This window comes from Stegostoma tigrinum, chromosome 4 (genome assembly GCF_030684315.1).
Source record: "Stegostoma tigrinum isolate sSteTig4 chromosome 4, sSteTig4.hap1, whole genome shotgun sequence".
Classification (NCBI taxonomy): Eukaryota; Metazoa; Chordata; class Chondrichthyes; order Orectolobiformes; family Stegostomatidae; genus Stegostoma; species Stegostoma tigrinum.
The window spans coordinates 26231498-26253182 of record NC_081357.1 but is presented as its reverse complement, the minus strand read 5'-3'; the positions used below and the strand labels follow the sequence as shown (position 1 = coordinate 26253182).

Genomic DNA, 21685 nt, shown 5'->3' with positions numbered 1-21685 from the left:
TCATTATCTTGTATACCTCAATTAGGTCCCCTCTCCTCCTCCTTTTCTCCAATGAAAAGAGACCGAGCTCAGTCAACCTCTCTTCATAAGATAAGCCCTCCAGTCCAGGCAGCATCCTGGTAAACCTCCGCTGAACCCTCTCCAAAGCATCCACATCTTTCCTATAATACGGCGACCAGAACTGGACGCAGTATTCCAAGTGCGGTCTAACCAAAGTTTTATAGAGCTGCAACAAGATCTCACGACTCTTAAACTCAATCCCCCTGTTAATGAAAGCCAAAACACCATATGCTTTCTTAACAACCCTGTCCACTTGGGTGGCCATTTTAAGGGATCTATGTATCTGCACACCAAGATCCCTCTGTTCCTCCACACTGCCAAGAATCCTATCCTTAATCCTGTACTCAGCTTTCAAATTCGACCTTCCAAAATGCATCACCTCGCATTTATCCAGGGATAAGAGACTTGTACACCAGCTGGTAACTTGAGGAAAGCAGGATGAAGCATTGAGGAATTTGAGCACAACAAAGCATGTAGGTGGGTAATAGGTGAAAGGGATTTGGTGCATGTTGGATAGGGTAGAGTTCTGGATGAGCTGAAGTTTACAGAGGGTTGTAGGTGGTAAGCCATCCCAAAGGGCATTGTCATGTTTGAGAATGAAGTAACAAAAGAATGGAAGAGGGTTTCATCTGCAGTTGGGCTGAGAGCAGAGACATTTGCAAGTCATGGTACTGAGCTGGAATTAGGTGGCCTCAGGTGATGGCGAGGACGTGGAGAAGGAAGCTCAGCTCCAGTATCAAATAGAAGATTGTTTTTATTTTCAACGGTCCAACAGGGCCTCACAAAGTAGCCAGGCAGAGGGATAGTGTCGGTTGCTATGGAACAGAGTTTGTCACAGAATGGATTATAGCTTCAGTCTTCTCAATACTTAAGTAAGGGAATTTCTAATCATCCGCTGCTCGTGTGGCACAATCAGCTACAGAACTTGGAAAAGGCTTCGGATCCGTTTGATAAAAGTGCTGAAGGACAAAAAGAAACAGATCATTAAAATTTATGACATTTTCACCCAGCCAAGGTAACTGTGCAAAAGCAAAATACTGTGAATGCTGCAAATGAAATGCTTTGTTTTCATTTGAGCTTTGGAAACGTAAAACCAGCAATTTGAATACCTAACAGGAGGTGGAAATAATCTGAGTGAAGACCGCTTATACACACTGTTCTGGAGCTGGATCGACCTGCAGAAAACAAAGGTGCATCAGGAATCGCCTTCCTTGACTTGTGTAAACGAACGTGTGTTTCTATAGTTACAAATAGATAGTTTGAGGAGGGGCTGGGGACAGTTAATAAAAAAAATTACGTGTTACAAGAGCGTTAAAGGGTAATGAGAGGGTAGATGCAAAGATTTGTTGAGAGGTGAATAGTGCAAACACATAAAGTAAGAGCTGAGAATATTGGATGACTGTGAATGTTGACCTTGTCGTCCTGGTGATTTCACACACGCACACGCGCTGTCACTCCCCCTCCCCGTTATACATGGCTCTAACAAACACTTTCTCCGGCCAGACTTACTGCTGGGTTTTTCGCAACCGACTGATTCAGCGTCCGTCCAGGTTTGGGAAATTCTTTAAAACAATTCTGAAAATCTCCTGACCAGCTAAGGCAGCATTTTTAAATGCTGCTTCGCAGCGTCCTATTATTCCGGTGAAAAAAAAATGCAGTTCAGCACCGGCTGCCTGATCTGAAATGAAGGGCTGTTTGGCTTCATTGACGTAGGAGCAAGGATCGATTCTACCCCAGGTAGACTCTGGGACTTTTAAAAAAAACACAAAGCAAAGAGAAACAGAAACAAAAGTTGCTGGAAAAAGCACAGCAGGTCTGGGCAGCACCTGTGCAGAGAAACAAAAAGAGTTAACATTTCAAGTGTCGTGATCCATCCTCAGGACTGAGGTTACTCAACTTGACTGATCCTTTGACTTTTAATAGTTTATAAGCGTGAAGCAGCAGTCTTTTGCATTTTTATAATAAATAGCTTTTTTAAAAAAAAGTGGATTGCAAATGTTTCAGGAATTTTACAGAATTATATTGATTATCGTTCCCCTGTCTGCGTTTAATCGGTTATGTGTTTGGTTTATGAAACGTTTCCGGGTCGTTCAAAGTCGTAGCGTTGACCCAACAGCAACACTTGCCTCCATCCCCCTCTCTGAAGGGTCTCGGCCCGAAACGTCAGCTTTTGTGCTCCTGAGATGCTGCTGGGCCTGCTGTGTTCATCCAGCCTCACATTTTATTTCACTTTCCTCTGGATCCTGGTTCCAAATTCCATTCCAACCAATTGCGAAGCTAGTTTAGGACCACTTTACAAAGTACTAAACACCGCTATTTGTGAAATGTTGTGGAGCTTTTCAGAGATTATTTATCAGCATTGAACCATCTGTTTGTGACTTCCTATTGGCAGTGTATCTCCTGACTTGGTGTTTAAAATTGTTACAATCTTTAAAGGTTTTTTTCATATTATTTTCCTCACTCTGTCTATGTGGATATCCTGCCACAGTCGTTCTGATAGCATGCGGCTTCTGCCAGGCAGGCACCAGTACCCATCGCTTTAGGATGAGGCTTCTGCCCCTTTCCCAGGAGGTCATCTCATTGTGAGGGAACTGCCAGCTGGTGAACTCTGTCTCCTCCTTATTGCCACCCTGACTCCGGGGTGTCCCCTGTGCTGAGGAGCCCAGCCTGATGGGATAATTGGGAGTTGCAGGGGAAGGGTTGGCGCTGTGAGCGGAGACGTGGGGGTGAGGGCTGTGGGTGGGTAAGTGAGTGCGGGCAGTATTCAAGAGGCTGGGAACATGTGATCTTGCCTTGCCTGACACCAGTCCTTACAGCTGAAGTTGCCAGGCTTCTGCCTGGGGTCCTGCCTCAATCTTGCTACAGGGAAACGTAAGTGGGCAAGGCACTTGTGGTGACTAATGTTCTAATTGAGCCCCTTGATTGATCTGCCATTGGCCTATTTTCGCTCCCATTTAACGTTTGCAATAGATCCAAAGATCCATCAGCCAAATGACATCACTCCCATCCCTGTAAAGTGGCAAGGGAGCAAAGGATTTAGCTCTTTGGTACAGTAGTGAGGTAGTATTATACGATCAGAAATGACACTTTATAGTTGTAAGATTACGGCCGTCCCCCATTTGATGTGTCAGTGTTCCTCCATACTGAGCACCATGTAGAAGAAACCCTGTGTACAAGGCCACAGACAGTTCTCTGAGTAGAGAACTTCACTGTCTACTGTCAAGAGCAGCTTGGTAGCATGGACTTTCTGATGGATGTACCTGCCCGACTATGCATGCAATGGGTGATCAGAGAATCAGCAAGACAGACACACCTACTTGATCTGCTGTCATCAATCTACCCAGCACCCACCATGGGCACCTGCCCATGCTGTTACTAGTGGAAGTACCCACTACACAGTCATTGTCGAGGGAATGTTCTTCTTCACACAAGAATGCTATCCATCGTACTTTGTGGCATGATCACTGCACTCATTGAGGTTGATTTGGAGCAGATCTAGCAGATTAAAGCTAAGCATCCATGAGGAACTATGGGCCAACAATACCAGAAGACCTGAAAACATTTGTTACTGGAGACTTGTGTTCCAGAACTAACGTGATTACAAGAAAGAGGGGGAGGATGAAGCCATTTGGCCAACTGAACCTGCTGTGCCATTCAATAAGATCATGGCTGATCTGATTGTTGCCTGAAGCTCCACTGTCCTACCTGCACCATAACTCCCTGGTGTGGAAAAATCTGTATTCGTCAACCTTGAATATACTCAATGACCCGGTCTCCACTGGTCCCTGGGAAAGTAAATTCCAAAGACCAATGATCCTCTGGGAGAAGAAATTCTTCCTAATTTCTGTATTATATGAGAAATTTCTAATTTTTAAACTGTTCCCCATCCCCCCCAGCCCCCAGAACTGCAGATAGTCTAATAATGGGTCTGTCATTGGGAATGTACTGGTGTTTGACCACTCACTGCCAGTCCCACCAGTTTATGGAAGGTCATGTTGACTTTGATACACCAATTCCAAATCAATACTCAAAATCACAACTTTTTGGCACGTTTGTCTCAAATGTGAAGCTAAGGCCATGTGCCACATTTTGTGCATATTTTGAGTTCTTCGAGAATGCTTGCTGTCTTTCAGGGTGAACACATGAATGTGATCGGTGGTGTAATGGATCTTAGGTACAAAAAGAAAATATTGGCAATTCAGTCAAATTTTTATTCTAATATTTATTTGAATAGCACATTTGTCTTCTGCTGATAAATAACCGTGGAGCAATGGGGGAACTCTACAAAGTCTCTGCTACAGCAAGAGTCCAGGCTTTAGAGAAAGAATTGGCTGGAGACCTGGAAGAACTGAAGCAAGAAATTGAAGAAAATGAAATATTACAGGGGACACCTACACGGCCTTTCAGGTAACATTTAGTCTTATACATTGGTCCACATAAAATGCTTTAGGACTTGCACTGTAGAAAGACAACATCTATGTTTGCACAAATAAAGCAAGTAGTCACATTGGAGTCATGCCCTGAGGCACTGCATATGCAGTGATAGGGCGTGGAACAGAAATCTTCTGATCTCTAGCTAATTATGCAAAACAGAATTAATTGTTGATAGTTTAATGTAATAGCACAGGATGTCATGTGTTCCAGAACTAATGTGATTACAAGAAAGAGGGGGAGGGTGAAGCCATTTGGCCAACTGAACCCACTCTGCCATTCAATAAGATCATGGCTGATCTGATTGTCGCCTGAAGCTCCACTGTCCTACCTGCACCATAACTCCCTGGTGTGGAAAAATCTATCTCAGTCAACCTTGAGTATACTCAATGGCCCAGTCTCCACTGGTCGCTGGAATGGAGCATTGTTTATTGCCAAACCTCCAAATTAGAGCCTCTGCTTGTGGCTTACACGGGCTAGTCCCGGCCTGGGATAGACAGTTCTGTTGACCTATCCCTGGGTATGATTCGTTTATTTAATTTCTTTTATTATTCTAATAGAATGGTGTCCAATTGGAAAGAGCAGTGAATCAGTAGCATGGGTTAGAGTAGCTCTTGGGTGGTCCTATGATCTACATAGGCTATTCCTCCTATTTTAATCATGCTAATAGATAAATTCATTTGTCCTGTAACCAGAAATTTTCATCATTAGTAAATGCTCAGCAGCCAAGTTTATTTTTATTTTCGGATCAACTTACTCAGGGATGTTATGACACAGTTCTGGAGCAGGCGGGACTTGAACCTAGGTCTCCTGACTCAAAGGTAGGGACTCCACCACAAGAACCAGAACCTTTTGGGTCTGTGCTTTAAGTTATACATGGAAGTGCTATCACACACAACTGAACAGTTGTACCTCATTCACCAAACACCATGTCTATTTTTGTTTCTGATTTTAAATATTAACTGCTGCTTTAATTGCCCGTGTAGCCATTTAGATATTTACAAGCAAAGCCCTATATAGTGTGGGAGAGGTAGGGTTGGGGGCAAAGTCAAAATGGAGTTGGATGGTGAGATAAAGCATACTAGGCCCAGTGGTGCCAACTTCTCTGTAAAGTATTTAGACAGTATTGGTAGACACTGCATGATCCCTCACCAAGGACATTTGGCCACAAACATAGGCGCAGAAGCGGGGCAGGCTATCAGCAGAAATGATGCTCTCCACTGCCTGGTTATAGCCAACTTGGCCAGGTCCAGGAGCAAACCCATGAGGAGATCATCTGACTTGCCATGGACCCTGCTTTCCTTTACACAGTATCTGGAACTGCTATTGCACACAACTGAATGGTTTTTTTTCTCTAATCACCAAAATCACCATGACTTTATTTCTGTTTTTAACTATTAGCCACCATCAAATTACCCACATAACCAATTAGACATTTACATGCAAAGCCCATTATGGGCAAGGGGTCGGTGTTTTTTTTTCCTAATTTTTTAATCTATTTTCTAGCCAACCTGTTCAGAGATATTATCACACTCATCTGAAACAGGTAGGACTTGAACCTGGGCCTCCTAGCTTAGGGGTTGGGACGTTACCAGTGCACCACAAGAACCCACTAACGTCTGCTTTCCTTTCTTTAAAATTTAACCTACTTCTCTAAATTTCAGTTTATTAATCTATTCTTTCTAACCGACCTGTTTAAGATGTTATTGCACACCTCTGGAACAGGTGGGACATGAACACAACTAGACAGGCCGTTGCCTGTTATCAACAAAACTCATATTCGACAAGGTCCACACGGAGATTAATTAGTGATTCACCATGGGCCTTGTAGGGGTTAACACATCTGGCATCATTGTGAGGCCATTTAAAACTTCCATCCATTGGTAAATCAGAAGTGACGATAACTTTTTCTTCCTATTTCTGAACATTGAATATCTTAACTTCTGGCATCAAGGCAAGTGCACAATGCACTCTTGAACAAATTATTTCAAGTTATAGCCAGGCAGGAGACAAGTAGTTTTATCAAAGTTCTGAAAAAGGGTTGTTGGACTTGAAATGTTAATTCCAATTTTCCTGCACAGGTGCTACCACATCTATTGAGTTTTTCCAGCAATTTCTGGTTTTTTTTTCAAAGCTTGGCCAAGCTTGAGCCTGAATTACAGATCCTAGTCTCAAATTGATAGCTTCAGTAAGACTTCATTCTAAGGTTGAACCCATATACTATTCTGAATAGAAAGCAATTCTGTTCAGTAATTAACAATCTTCTGGGTTATAAATAGTGGGTCCTTTCTGTAAATCTGAAGGAAGTAATGAGACAATGGGCTGAATCTTACAAGCTTGCTGTCTTTGATCCCTGGGATTGCTTATTCCCATGTTCCCTGGATACCACCCACCGTGTGTTGTTCATTGAGCCGAACTCCAGGACTGACTGGGGTCCACCTTCTGACTGTAGTGGATTCTGACTGAGGACTGACTGGATTCCGGATCACACTTTCTCTCACAGATGGTGAACTGACCATGAGTGAATGCCCTGCTTGCTGGTACTGGACCTGCTAGCCTGATTGTGGCACTTTCTGGACTATAGTGAAACAAAGCCTCTGACCTTGTTGACTGAGTGACTGTGCCCAATCCCCTGGGCAATGAGCGTGAGTGAGTACTACCCTTCACTTCCTGCAAGGGGTTCCTGGTGCACCTGTAGCTTTAAGTGCAGAACTGTATTATAATTGAATAGGAGATGTACAATGATGATGCATTGAGGATGGTACGTGTCAGATGCCAATGACCAGGCGTGTGCAGTTTCTGGCCCTGGAGCCTGCCTTCAGATGTTGGTACTGGGTGTCCAAGATTGAAATCTGGAAGAGCATGTGGTGAAATGGAACCTGCAGAGGCCAGCTCTGAACTTTCACGTTGGGAATTTCAGTGTTTAGGTTTTATCTGGCGGACAGGAGAACAAGGAGGCTGCATGTTAATGAGGTGAGATTAGGTAATGATGGGGCTGGTAATGATCGATAATCTTGGGGGTTAATAGATCTCACCGCTCGTTGGAGAGAATCTCATTTCAAAGTCAGGGACTTTGTTTGAAAAATGCAACTTTTTAGCTCAGTGTCGAGAAGAACCGTACTCATCGTCTCATCTGAATGTCCAAAATTCTCCTTCGAGGCTTGTTGTTCAGGGCCTGGGAAGATTGCACCCAACGTTTTGACTTTTTCAAGAACAGCATAATTGATGTCGTTCGTACCTCACAATTAACATGGTCCTACTCTCACTTTGATGTGTTTCCTTTACTTTTCAGTTCTGTTTATATACCGAAGGACATTTCTTATTTCAGGAAGGAACGTGAACTGCTGCTGAAGAAAGGTTTGAAGGTAAAATATTGGGTGTTGGCGGGATTTGATAATATCAGAGGAAGCAGCATTTAGCAGCCTTGTGTGGAGAATGTTGCAAAACTGTCAGTGTCACTTTTTAAAGTATCTGTTTGTAACCCTGCGTACAATTTTTCTGCCAAAAATTTCCTTTCCTAGGCTCAGTCCTTCTGCACAGTCAAGTACCCAGACTAATGCTGACCCTATTGGTTCCTGTCTTTGTGCTCCTTAAAAGCATTCTGGAATAAATTTTCTTAAGAGACAGAACATCACTCACTGAGGGTAAATAGCTTTGTAATGTGCACCTTAAACATGTGTGCCAGGTTCCTCGGCAAAGCCATTTAGGGGGAATAGTTGTCAAATTGATTAAGTGCTAGCGTTTTTTAAAAAAAAAACCCTCAGTTTCCATAAATAAATGTCAAGGCACACACAAGGAATACTCAAATTTGATCTCCCCTGGCTTCCATCCTCGTGCCAACCCAAGACAGAAATCCTGTAGAGCTTATCCCAAACATTGCAACCGTATGCATTTTCAGCAACAACTTCTTAAAAAACTGAATGTGTAGAGAGTAATAGTTTGGAAATTTTCCACCAAATGTAGGGGTAGGTGTATTAGGTGGTTACCCACCCAGCAACTGAGAATTGGGAGCTGACAGATGGTTATAGATAAATTTATTTCCTTCAACTTCCATCCAATTTCTTTTTGAAATCATTATCCTGTCTGCTTGCTCAATCCTAATGGCATTGGAACTAAAATTCCCTGTCCTAAATCTCCCAAGCACCTGCTTGTGGGCCATCCTTGTTAAAGTGTGGTGTCCAGAACTGGACGCAGTACTCTAAGTGGAGTCTAAACTGAGCTTTATAAAGGTTCCACATAACATCCCTGCTTTTGCATTCAGTGCTGCTACCTGTGAAGCTCAGGATTTCATATACTTTGCTAACAATTCTCTCATATTCCTTGCACCTTTGAACATCCATGCACATGTATCACTATCCCTGTGAACTCTTTAGGGCTGTGCCATTAGATTGATATTATTACTTTGTCTTCCTTAATCCTTTTTTCAAATTGTGTCAACTGAAACTTTTCTGAATGAAATTCCACCGCCACTTGCCTATCCATTCCGCTATTCAGTCTATATATTAACTGAGTTGTACCATCTTCGGAGCTTGCCACTCTTCCACATTTGGTGCCATCAAATTTTGAAATGTTACTTTGTGTTCTAAGATCCAAGTCATTTATTTAACTGTATCAAGAAATACAGTGTTCCTAGCAGTGACCACCACTGAGAAAAAGCCACTTGTTTTTGTTCAGTGGGATCTTTTCAGAGAGCATTTCTGCCATCCAGGGTTTGAACGCCCGCTTCCCACATGACAGGCAGTGATGCTGAATGGTATGCGTCAATAAAGATGATTGACTCAGCAAAATCTAATGCTTATTATCAATCTTTTTGTAGCAGGTAAGAAACAATAAAAGTCTGATGCAACTCCCTGTTGTTTTCTGTGAGGGAATAATAACATTTTTAAAACAATTGCAATATAGATTTGTAGACATCCGTGATTGGCCTGAAATAAAAGCTTCAAGAATTCTGTCTCCAGTTTCATAGAATCATAGGATCCCTACAGTGTGGAAACAGGCCATTCAGCCCAACTAGTCTACACCAGCCCTCCGAACAGCATCCCATCCAGACTCATTCCCCTACCCCTGCATTTCCCCATGTCTAACCCACCTAACCTAACCATCCCTAGCCTATTTGGAAATGAATGAAGAAACTTGCAAATCCTTATGAAATGAGAGCCAAACTTTTCACCCTTTGCTGAGGCAGAGAGTGTGAGCTGGGATGTTCTGGAAATTAAACATTCTCAGGAGGTATGGATTCACGTGGAGTAAATAATACAAACTGCTCTGGCTGCACAAACATGATTTAAAACTTATTCTAACTTACTTAAGAATGACATATTCTGTTTATACAGAAGTTTTTGCGACAGACTAAGTGTTTGAAATGAAAATTTTGACGGGACACTGCGGTTCCTGTAGGGGCCACTCGCTAAGGAGCTTGAACAACAAGTCATTTACTGAGAGCATGAAGCCATAAGGTTCCATGGTTTAAAATAGAGAAATGTAATGATGGAAGGATCAAATAAAGCTAAAATGACTGAATAAGCCATGTCTTAGGTAACTAATTATACTTCAAATTAAAATCCTAAGCTTAAACTTCCTTCTTCCTCAATGTAGCTGCTCCCTTAGGAAATCTTGACTTATCATGTTCTTGAGTGTTCCTGGTCTTTCCTGGGGCTAACTTCCAACTTTCCCAGAGCTGCCTTGTAAAATCTAAGTATTTTCATCTTAAGTTTGGAGTTCATTGCAGGTCCTGTTGTTATGATCCCATATGGTAAAAATAATGGATAAGATTGAAACAACCTGGTTGTTTGAGCTTAAGATAATAAGGTGTAGAGCTGGATGAACACAGCAGGCTCAGCAGCATCAGAGGAGCAGGAAGCTGACATTTTGGGCCTAGATGCTTCTTCAGAAATGGGAGGGGATAGGGAGTTCTGAAATAAGTAGGGAGAGAGGGGGAGGCGGATAGAAGATAGACAGAGGAGAAGGTAGGTGGAGAGGAGACAGACAGGTCAAAGAGGTGGGGACGGAGCCAGTAAAGGTGAGTGTAGGTGGGGAGGTAGGGAGGAAATAGGTCAGTCCAGGGAGGATGGACAGGTCAAGGGGACAGGATGAGGTTAGTTAGTAGGGGATGGGGCTGCGGCTTGAGGTGGGAGGAAGGAGGCGAGGACGAGCTGGGCTGGTTTTGGGATGCGGTTGGGGGAGGGGAGATTTTGAAACTTGTGAAGTCCACATTGATACCATTGGGCTGCAGGGTTCCCAATCGACCCGTTGTCTCAACCTGCTCCTGCCCCACCCAACTTATTTCCACCTATCACTTGGGAACCCAGCATTCACTCAATGTTTCATCTTCAGCTAGTATCTCTTGTAGTGATACGAGTAGTTCCCCTACAACACGATAGTTGTGTTCTTATGTGATCTTGTGCAATAGAAAATTGCTGTAGAAAATCACATTATAGGCAAATTGCTATAAAATATCACAATACTGTACAGTAGAAAGTTCATGTTATTCAACCAGCATCCCCTGTTGAAGGGTCTAGGCCCGAAACGTCAGCTTTTGTGCTCCTGAGATGCTGCTTGGCCTGCTGTGTTCATCCAGCCTCACATTTTATTATCTTGGAATCTCCAGCATCTGCAGTTCCCATTATCTCTCTCTCTCTCCCCTGTTCATCTGTCACTTTATAGTCAATTCGCGTTAATGTAACACGAGTTATAGCAGAAATATCTATACCTAAAACAGGCTACAAACTAAACTAATTTCCACTTAAACTGCAGAGCAGACATAAGTTACCTAAATAATAAAATGTGAGGCTGGATGAACACAGCAGGCCAAGCAGCATCTCAGGAGCACAAAAGCTGACGTTTCGGGCCTAGACCCTTCATCAGAGAGGGGGATGGGGGGAGGGAACTGGAATAAATAGGGAGAGAGGGGGAGGCGGACCGAAGATGGAGAGTAAAGAAGATAGGTGGAGAGAGTGTAGGTGGGAAGGTAGGGAGGGGATAGGTCAGTCCAGGGAAGACGGACAGGTCAAGGAGGTGGGATGAGGTTAGTAGGTAGCTGGGGGTGCGGCTTGGGGTGGGAGGAAGGGATGGGTGAGAGGAAGAACCGGTTAGGGAGGCAGAGACAGGTTGGACTGGTTTTGGGATGCAGTGGGTGGGGGGGAAGAGCTGGGCTGGTTGTGTGGTGCAGTAGGGGGAGGGGATGAACTGGGCTGGTTTAGGGATGCAGTAGGGGAAGGGGAGATTTTGAAACTGGTGAAGTCCACATTGATACCATATGGCTGCAGGGTTCCCAGGTGGAATATGAGTTGCTGTTCCTGCAACCTTCGGGTGGCATCATTGTGGCAGTGCAGGAGGCCCATGATGGACATGTCATCAAGAGAATGGGAGGGGGAGTGGAAATGGTTTGCGACTGGGAGGTGCAGTTGTTTGTTGCGAACTGAGCGGAGGTGTTCTGCAAAGCGGTCCCCAAGCCTCCGCTTGGTTTCCCCAATGTAGAAGAAGCCGCACCGGGTACAGTGGATGCAGTATACCGCATTGGCAGATGTGCAGGTGAACCTCTGCTTAATGTGGAATGTCATCTTGGGGCCTGGGATGGGGGTGAGGGAGGAGGTGTGGGGACAAGTGTAGCATTTCCTGCGGTTGCAGGGGAAGGTGCCGGGTGTGGTGGGGTTGGAGGGCAGTGTGGAGCGAACAAGGGAGTCACGGAGAGAGTGGTCTCTCCGGAAAGCAGACAGGGGAGGGGATGGAAAAATGTCTTGGGTGGTGGGGTCGGATTGTAAATGGCGGAAGTGTCGGAGGATAATGCGTTGTATCCGGAGGTTGGTAGGGTGTTGTGTGAGAACGAGGGGGATCCTCTTGGGGCGGTTGTGGCGGGGGCGGGGTGTGAGGGATGTGTCGCGGGAAATGCGGGAGACGCGGTCAAGGGCGTTCTCGATCACCGTGGGGGGAAAGTTGCGGTCCTTAAAGAACTTGGACATCTGGGATGTGCGGGAGTGGAATGTCTTATCGTGGGAGCAGATGCGGCGGAGGCGGAGGAATTGGGAATAGGGGATGGAACATATTCTGCCTGGGAACCCTGCAGCCATATGGTATTAATGTGGACTTCACCAGTTTCAAAATCTCCCCTTCCCCTACTGCATCCCTAAACCAGCCCAGTTCATCCCCTCCCCCCACTGCACCACACAACCAGCCCAGCTCTTCCCCCCCACCCACTGCATCCCAAAACCAGTCCAACCTGTCTCTGCCTCCCTAACCGGTTCTTCCTCTCACCCATCCCTTCCTCCCACCCCAAGCCGCACCCCCAGCTACCTACTAACCTCATCCCACCTCCTTGACCTGTCCGTCTTCCCTGGACTGACCTATCCCCTCCCTACCTTCCCACCTACACTCTCTCCACCTATCTTCTTTACTCTCCATCTTCGGTCCGCCTCCCCCTCTCTCCCTATTTATTCCAGTTCCCTCCCCACATCCCCCTCTCTGATGAAGGGTCTAGGCCCGAAACGTCAGCTTTTGTGCTCCTGAGATGCTGCTTGGCCTGCTGTGTTCATCCAGCCTCACATTTTATTATCTTGGAATCTCCAGCATCTGCAGTTCCCATTATCTCTGATAAGTTACCTAAACTCACTTTCCAGTAAAGTTGCAGTAAAGTTACTGATTGGATATTTTAATAATCCTGTGTCCGCTGTCTGGTCACGCACACACAATGTACACAATCACATGCAACACACACACGCAGCATACACAACACAAGCAACACGCACACGCAGCGTACACAAACACATGCAACACACCCACGTGGCATACGTAAACACATGCAACACGCCCACGTGGCATACATAAACACATGCAACACGCACACGCAGCAAACACAATCACATGCAACACGCGCATGCAGCAAACACAAACACATGCAACACGCACACGCAGCATACACAAACACATGCAACACGCACACGCAGCATACACAGTCACATGCAACACGCACACGCAGCGTACACAAACACATGCAACACGCACACGCAGTGTACACAAACACATGCAACACGCACACGCAGCGTACACAAACACATGCAACACGCACACACAGCAAATGCAAACACATGCAACACGCACAAGCAGCATACACAATCACATGCAACACGCACACGCAGCATACACAATCACATGCAACACGCACACGCAGCATACACAAACACATGCAACACGCACACGCAGCATACACAATCACATGCAACACGCACACACAGCGTACACAAACACATGCAACACGCACACGCAGCGTACACAATCACATGCAACACGCACACGCAGCGTACACAAACACATGCAACACGCACACACAGCAAACGCAAACACATGCAACACGCACAAGCAGCATACACAACCACATGCAACACGCACACGCAGCATACACAAACACATGCAACACACACACACAGCAAACGCAAACACATGCAACACGCACAAGCAGCATACACAACCACATGCAACACGCACACGCAGCGTACACAATCACATGCAACACGCACACGCAGCGTACACAAACACATGCAACACGCACACGCAGCATACACAAACACATGCAACACGCACACGCAGCGTACACAATCACATGCAACACGCACACGCAGCGTACACAATCACATGCAACACGCACACGCAGCGTACACAAACACATGCAACACGCACACGCAGCGTACACAATCACATGCAACACACACACGCAGCGTACACAAACGCATGCAACACGCACACACAGCAAACGCAAACACATGCAACACGCACACGCAGCGTACACAATCACATGCAACACGCACACGCAGCATACACAAACACATGCAACACGCACACGCAGCAAACACAAACACATGCAACACACACATGCAGCATATACAATCACATGCAACACGCACACGCAGCATACACAATCACATGCAACACGCACACGCAGTGTACACAAACACATGCAACACGCACACACAGCAAACACAAACACATGCAACACGCACACGCAGCATACACAATCACATGCAACATGCACACGCAGCATACACAAACACATGCAACACGCACAAGCAGCATACACAATCACATGCGACACGCACACGCAGCGTACACAAACACATGCAACACGCACACGCAGCATACATAATCACATGCAACATGCACACACAGCGTACACAAACACATGCAACACGCACACGCAGCGTACACAATCACATGCAACACGCATACGCAGCGTACACAAACACATGCAACACGCACACACAGCAAACGCAAACACATTCAACACGCACAAGCAGCATACACAACCACATGCAACACGCACACGCAGCATACACAATCACATGCAACACGCACACACAGCAAACATAAACACATGCAACATGCACCCGCAGCATATACAATCACATGCAACATGCACACACAGCATACACAATCACATGCAACACGCACACGCAGCAAACACAAACACATGCAACACGCACACGCAGCATACACAATCACATGCAACACACACACGTAGCAAACACAATCACATGCAACACGCACACGCAGCAAACACAAACACATGCAACATGCACACGCAGCATGCACAATCACATGCAACACGCACACGCAGTGTACACAACCACATGCAACACGCACACGCAGCATACACAATCACATGCAACACGCACACACAGCAAACATAAACACATGCAACACGCACCCGCAGCATATACAATCACATGCAACATGCACACACAGCATACACAATCACATGCAACACGCACACGCAGCAAACACAAACACATGCAACACGCACACGCAGCATACACAATCACATGCAACACACATGCGTAGCAAACACAATCACATGCAACACGCACACGCAGCAAACACAAACACATGCAACATGCACACGCAGCATACACAATTACATGCAACATGCACACGCAGCATACACAATCACATGCAACACGCACACGCAGTGTACACAAACACATGCAACATGCTCACGCAGCATACACAATCACATGCAACACGCACACGCAGTGTACACAAACACATGCAACATGCACACGCAGCATACACAAACATGCAACACGCACACGCAGCGTACACAATCACATGCAACATGCACACGCAGCGTACACAATCACATGCAACACGCACACGCAGCATACACAAACACATGCAACATGCACACGCAGCAAACACAAACACATGCAACACACACATGCAGCATATACAATCACATGCAACACGCACACGCAGCATACACAATCACATGCAACACGCACACGCAGTGTACACAAACACATGCAACACGCACACGCAGCATACACAATCACATGCAACATGCACACGCAGCATACACAATCACATGCAACACGCACACGCAGCGTACACAAACACATGCAACACGCACACGCAGTGTACACAAACACATGCAACACGCACACGCAACATACACAATCACATGCAACACGCACACGCAGCAAACACAAACACATGCAACACGCACATGCAGCATATACAAACACATGCAACACACACGTATACATACAACAGGCACAAATGCATGCAGCACACACACACAGAATCTGACTGCCTTCTGGGAAATCAGCTTACATCTTATTTAGTAATGCACTGTTGAAATGTTATTTTGCATTTTGAAAATGGCAAAAACATCAACCTCACAGGGGACGAGTTGAGTCAAGTTTAGACGCTTGCTGAGAATGAACGCTATAAAATCTACAATTTCCTTGCAAACATGTCTTAGCCTTTTGAAATACAAGTAACTTTTTCTGCATAATGTTTTCTGCTTCAAAAAATCTGAAAAATAGAAGAAATAATGAACTGCAACAGGTGGCTTAACATGTTGGTGGTTTGTCAGATTGCACCGAGGAATGGTGAGATGTGGGTTTGTGCCAGTAGTTTCTTACACGGTAAGTCCACAACCTCCACTGAGCAGTTGGCAATTGAAATGGAAGGCAAGAAGTTTTCCATGGGGCATTGGAGCTTTAAAAGTGACACTTGCTTGCAAGGGATTTTGTAAAATAAAATGCATGTGCCAGAGTCCTGGTATCAATTTTCCTTCAGGATTAATTCTAATTGTAACATAAATACAGATAGTTCTTTAAGGCCTCGGATCTTTAAAGCAGCAAAGGGCTTCCCTTCTGTGTCTGTTAGAACATTGACGGTCTGGTCCACTGAAATAGAGATCTGTTTAATGACAACTGATAAGCAGCCTGTCCAGTTGCAGCACCTGCACTTCACTGGTCCCACCTCTGTCGAGATAAACACCGAGGATATGGATCACAAAAGAGACAACTCCAAGGATGAATTTAAAGTGTTAATGTGAATTTTGTAATGTTGTTCAAGACATTGTTACCACCTGAAAGGATTCACTGACTTCACAATTTAGGTGTTATCTAATGTAGGGAGGTGTTGGCCTAGTGGTATTATCACTATACTATTAATCCAGAGACCCCAGTAATGTCCTGAGGACCTGGGTTAAATCCAGCCATGAATTTAGATTCAACTTAAAAAGAAAATTATGGAGTTAATGTTGACGGTGAAACCATTGCTGATTGTTGGGGTAGAACTCATCTGGTTCACTAATGTCCTTTAGAGAAGAAGACTGCCATCCTTACCTGGTCTGGACTGTATGTGACTTCAGACACATAGCAATGTGGTTGATGCTCAGCTACCCTCTGGGCAATAAATTGTGGCCTGGCCAGTGATGCCATCATCCACTTGGCATGAACCTAGGCAACAGACAAAAATAGCAGAAACAGCTCCATTGACCTCGCAACATCTGGGGCCTACTGCCGATTTTGGGAGAGCTGTCTCAGAGTCTAGCCAAGCAACAGCCTGACACAGTCATACTCATGGATTCATACCTGATAGACAATGTCCGAGACGCCACCATCACTGCCCCTGCATATGTCCTGTCCCAACAGCAGGACAAACCAGGCAAAGATAGCAGCACACTGGTATACAGTGGAGATGGAATTGCCCTGGGAGTCCTCAATATTGACTGCAGACTGCATGAAGTCTTATGGCTTCAGGTTAAACATGGGCAAGGAAAGCTCCTGCTGATTACCACATACATCCTCCCTCGGCCAATGATTTGGTACTCTTCCATGTTGAACACCTCTTGGAAGAAGCACTAAAAGCTGCGAGGGTACAAAAGGTACTCTGGGTGGGGTGTACCAATGTTCACCACCAAGAGTGGCTCGGCCACAGTGCTACTGATTGAGCTGGTCACATCCTAAAGCTATAGCTGCCAGACTGGGTCTGTGGCAAATAACAGATGAGCCAACAGGAGGAAAATCATGCTTGACTTCATCCTTACCAATCTGCAGGCTGCAGATATATCTGCCCACATCAGTTTCGATAAGACTGTCCACTGCACAGTCCTTGTGGAGATGTAGACCTGCCTTCACATTGAAGGTAATCTCCATCTTGTATGGTTACTAATACTGTGTGAAAAGGAACAGACTTCAAACAGATCTGGCAACTCAAGACCGAGCATCCATGTGGGCCATCAATAACATAAGTATTGTACTCCAGCCCAAACTGGAACTTCATGGCCCAGCACATTCCCTAACCAATTTAATGATGCTAACCATGATCTCCTCCACTATCAACATCCTCGGTGATTATCTTCGACCAGAAACTTAACTGGTCAGGCCATATAAATACAGTGGTAAACAGAGCAGGTCAGAGCATAAAATAATACATAGCTAATCTCCTGACTCCTCAAAGCCTGCCCACCATCTACAAGACACAAGTCAGGAGTGTGACAGAATGCTCTGCACTTGCCTGTTTGGGTGCAGCCCCAACAACACTCAAGAAGCTTGATACCTTCCAGGACAATTCAGCCAGCTTGATTGGCATCTCATTCTCAAGCATTCACCCCTTCCGCCACCAGTGCTCAGTAGCAGCAGTGTGTACTACCTACAAGATGCACTGCAGAAATTGACCAAAAATCCTTAGATAACACTTTCCAAGCCCACGACCACTTCCATCTAGAAGGACAGTGGCAGCAGATTCATGGGAGCACCTCCTCCTGCAAGTTTCCCTCTGAACCACCTATCATCCTGATTTGGAAATATATCAGCATTCCTTCACTGTTGCTGGGTCAAAATCAGGAATTCCCTCCCTAAGCACATTGTGGGTTAACCTACAGCACATGGACTATAGCGATTCAAGAACGCAGCTCACCACCACTTTCTCCAGAGCAACTAGGGACAGGCACTAAATGATGGCCCAGCCAATGACACCCACAACCCATGAATAAATAAAAAATAAAATTCCACATTCTGTACAGAGCTTAGACTCTCTACATCTTTCAGAAGTGTTGAAAATACCTTTCTGCAGAACCATTTATATTATAATTATTTTTCTTTCTTTTCATAGGTGGCTGAAGCGAAACCACTTTTGATTCAGGCAGACGTTATGCAGAGAGAGCTGGAGAGCTGTCTAAAGCAGGAGTATACAGCTGATAGTTTACCTCTTCTCCTCCACCAGGTTATTTCCAAGATATAAATACTATAACGTGTTTCTCTCAACTTCTCCCTTTCTTTGCTGATGGCTCTGCCTGTGTCAATGGGTACCAGTAATCTGCCAGTACTTTGTCCAACTCTGAATGTGACCTAAGACAGGGGTCCAGATCTCTGTTCAGAGTCAGATGAAACCCCAGATCTGTGAACCTAACCTTTGTAAATTACACCAGTGATAATGGGAACTGCAGATGCTGGAGAATCCAAGATAATAAAATGTGAGGCTGGATGAACACAGCAGGCCCAGCAGCATCTCAGGAGCACCTGAGATGCTGCTGGACCTGCTGTGTTCATCCAGCCTCACATTTTATTATCTTTGTAAATTACTTCTGATTTTCACTCCGTGGGTTTGGTTTGGATTGGGAATCAGGCTGGACAACCACCGAAGACCCTAAGAGGCTGTCCCATTCCTGAGGTGAAGACCTGACTTGGGATTTCACCGCTGTGTTTAAAAACAAAGATTAAAGCAGAAAACATCACCCCTGCTCTCACCCCTTCACACCTCATGCCATATCCATGCCAAGCTATCACCCATACTCATCCCAGTGGCGTCTCATATCTTCTGTGATTAACTAGCCCCCTGTACCCAATTGCCATGGGGCCTGAGCCCCTCTATGCCAATCTGTCCATTACCATGGTGACTCATGCCCCTGCCAACATACCCATCTCCCATGGCCCTTCACCCAAATCATCCCTATAGCCTTTTAATATTAAGAACGTAGAACAGTACAGCACAGCACAGGCCCTTTGGCCCATGATGTTGTGCCGACCTATTATCCAACTAACTTCAATCTACCCTGCATACCCTACATTTTACTATCCTCCATGTGCCTTTCTAAGAGTTGCTTAAAAGTCTCTAAAATAGCTGACTCCACTACCACTGCCGGCAGTGCATTCCACACGCCCACCACTCTCTGTGTTAAAAGCCTTTCTCTGACATCTCCCCTACGCCTTCAAAGAACAAAGAAAATTACAGCACAGGAACAGGCCCTTCGGCCCTCCAAGCCTGCGCCGATCGAGATCCTCTGTCTAACCTGTCATCTATTTTCTAAGGGCCTGTGTCCATTTGCTCCCTGCCCATCCACGTACCTGTCCAAATATATCTTAAAAGACGCTAACGTGTTTGCGTCTACCACCTCTGCTGGCAACGCGTTCCAGGCACCCACCACCCTCTGTGTAAAGAACTTTCCACGCATATCCCCCCTAAACTTTCCTCCTCTCACTTTGAATTCATGACCCCTAGTAATTGAATCCCCCACTCTGGGAAAAAGCTTCTTGCTATCCACCCTGTCTATACCCCTCATGATTTTGTAGACCTCAATCAGGTCCCCCCTCAATCTCCGTCTTTCTAATGAAAATAATCCTAACCTACTCAACCTCTCTTCATAGCTAGCACCCTCCATAGCAGGCAACATCTGGTGAACCTCCTCTGCACCCTCTCCAAAGCATCCACATCCTTTTGGTAATATGGCGACCAGAACTGTACACAGTACTCCAAATGTGGCCGAACCAAAGTCCTATACAACTGCAACATGACCTGCCAACTCTTGTACTCAATACCCCGTCCAATGAAGGAAAGCATGCCATATGCCTTCTTGACCACCCTATTGACCTGCGTTGTCACCTTCAGGGAACAATGGACCTGAACACCCAGATCTCTCTGTTCATCAATTTTCCCTAGGACTTTTCCATTTACTGTATAGTTTGCCCTTGAATTTGATCTTCCAAAATGCATCACCTCGCATTTGCCTGGATTGAACTCCATCTGCCATTTATCTGCCCAACTCTCCAGTCTATCTATATTCTGCTGTAATCTCTGACAGTCCCCTTCACTATCTGCTACTCCACCAATCTTAGTGTCATCTGCAAACTTGCTGATCAGACCACCTACACCTTCCTCCAGATCATTTACATATATCACAAACAACAGTGGTCCCAGCATAGATCCCTGTGGAACACCACTGGTCACAGGTCTCCAATTTGAGAAACTCCCTTCTACTACTGCTTTCTGTCTCCTGTTGCCCAGCCAGTTTTTTATCCATCTCGCTAGACACCCTGGACCCCAAGTGACTTCACTTTCTCCGTCAGCCTGCCAGGGGGAACCTTATCAAACGCCTTACTGAAGTCCATGTATATGACATCTGCAGCTTTTCCCTCATCAATCAACTTTGTCACGCCCTCAAAGAATTCTATTAAGTTGGTAAGACATGAACTTCCCTGCACAAAACCATGTTGCCTATCACTGATAAGCCCATTTTCTTCCAAATGGGAATAGATCCTATCCCTCAGTATCTTCTCCAGTAGCTTCCCTACCACTGACGTCAGGCTTACTGGTCGATAATTACCTGGATTATCCTTGCTACCCTTCTTAAACAAGGGGACAACATTAGCAAGTCTCCAGTCCTCCGGGACCTCACCCGTGTCTAAGGATGCTGCAAAGATATCTGTTAAGGTCCCGGTTATTTCCTCTCTCGCTTTCCTCAGTAACCTGAGATAGATCCCATCCGGACCTGGGGACTTGTCCACCTTAATGTCTTTTAGGATACCCAACACTTCCTCCTTCCTTATGTCAACTTGACCTAGAGTAAGAAAACATCTATCCCTAACCTCAACATCCGTCATGTCCCTCTCCTTGGTGAATACCAATGCAAAGTACT

General features: G+C 45.4%; 1 protein-coding gene across 1 annotated transcript in view; it reads left to right on the top strand.

The window, feature by feature from the left end:
* Positions 1–1530: 1530 nt before the first annotated feature.
* The window catches only part of LOC125452376 (putative uncharacterized protein C6orf183), a 32593-nt gene continuing 12438 nt past the window's right edge, over positions 1531–21685 (top strand). The window contains exons 1-4 of the mRNA XM_048530664.2: positions 1531–1610; positions 4295–4467; positions 7784–7856; positions 18886–18996. Of these exons, the coding sequence (XP_048386621.2) occupies positions 4331–4467; positions 7784–7856; positions 18886–18996 (321 nt within the window). The 5' untranslated portion in view covers positions 1531–1610; positions 4295–4330. The remainder of the gene's footprint in view (positions 1611–4294; positions 4468–7783; positions 7857–18885; positions 18997–21685) is intronic.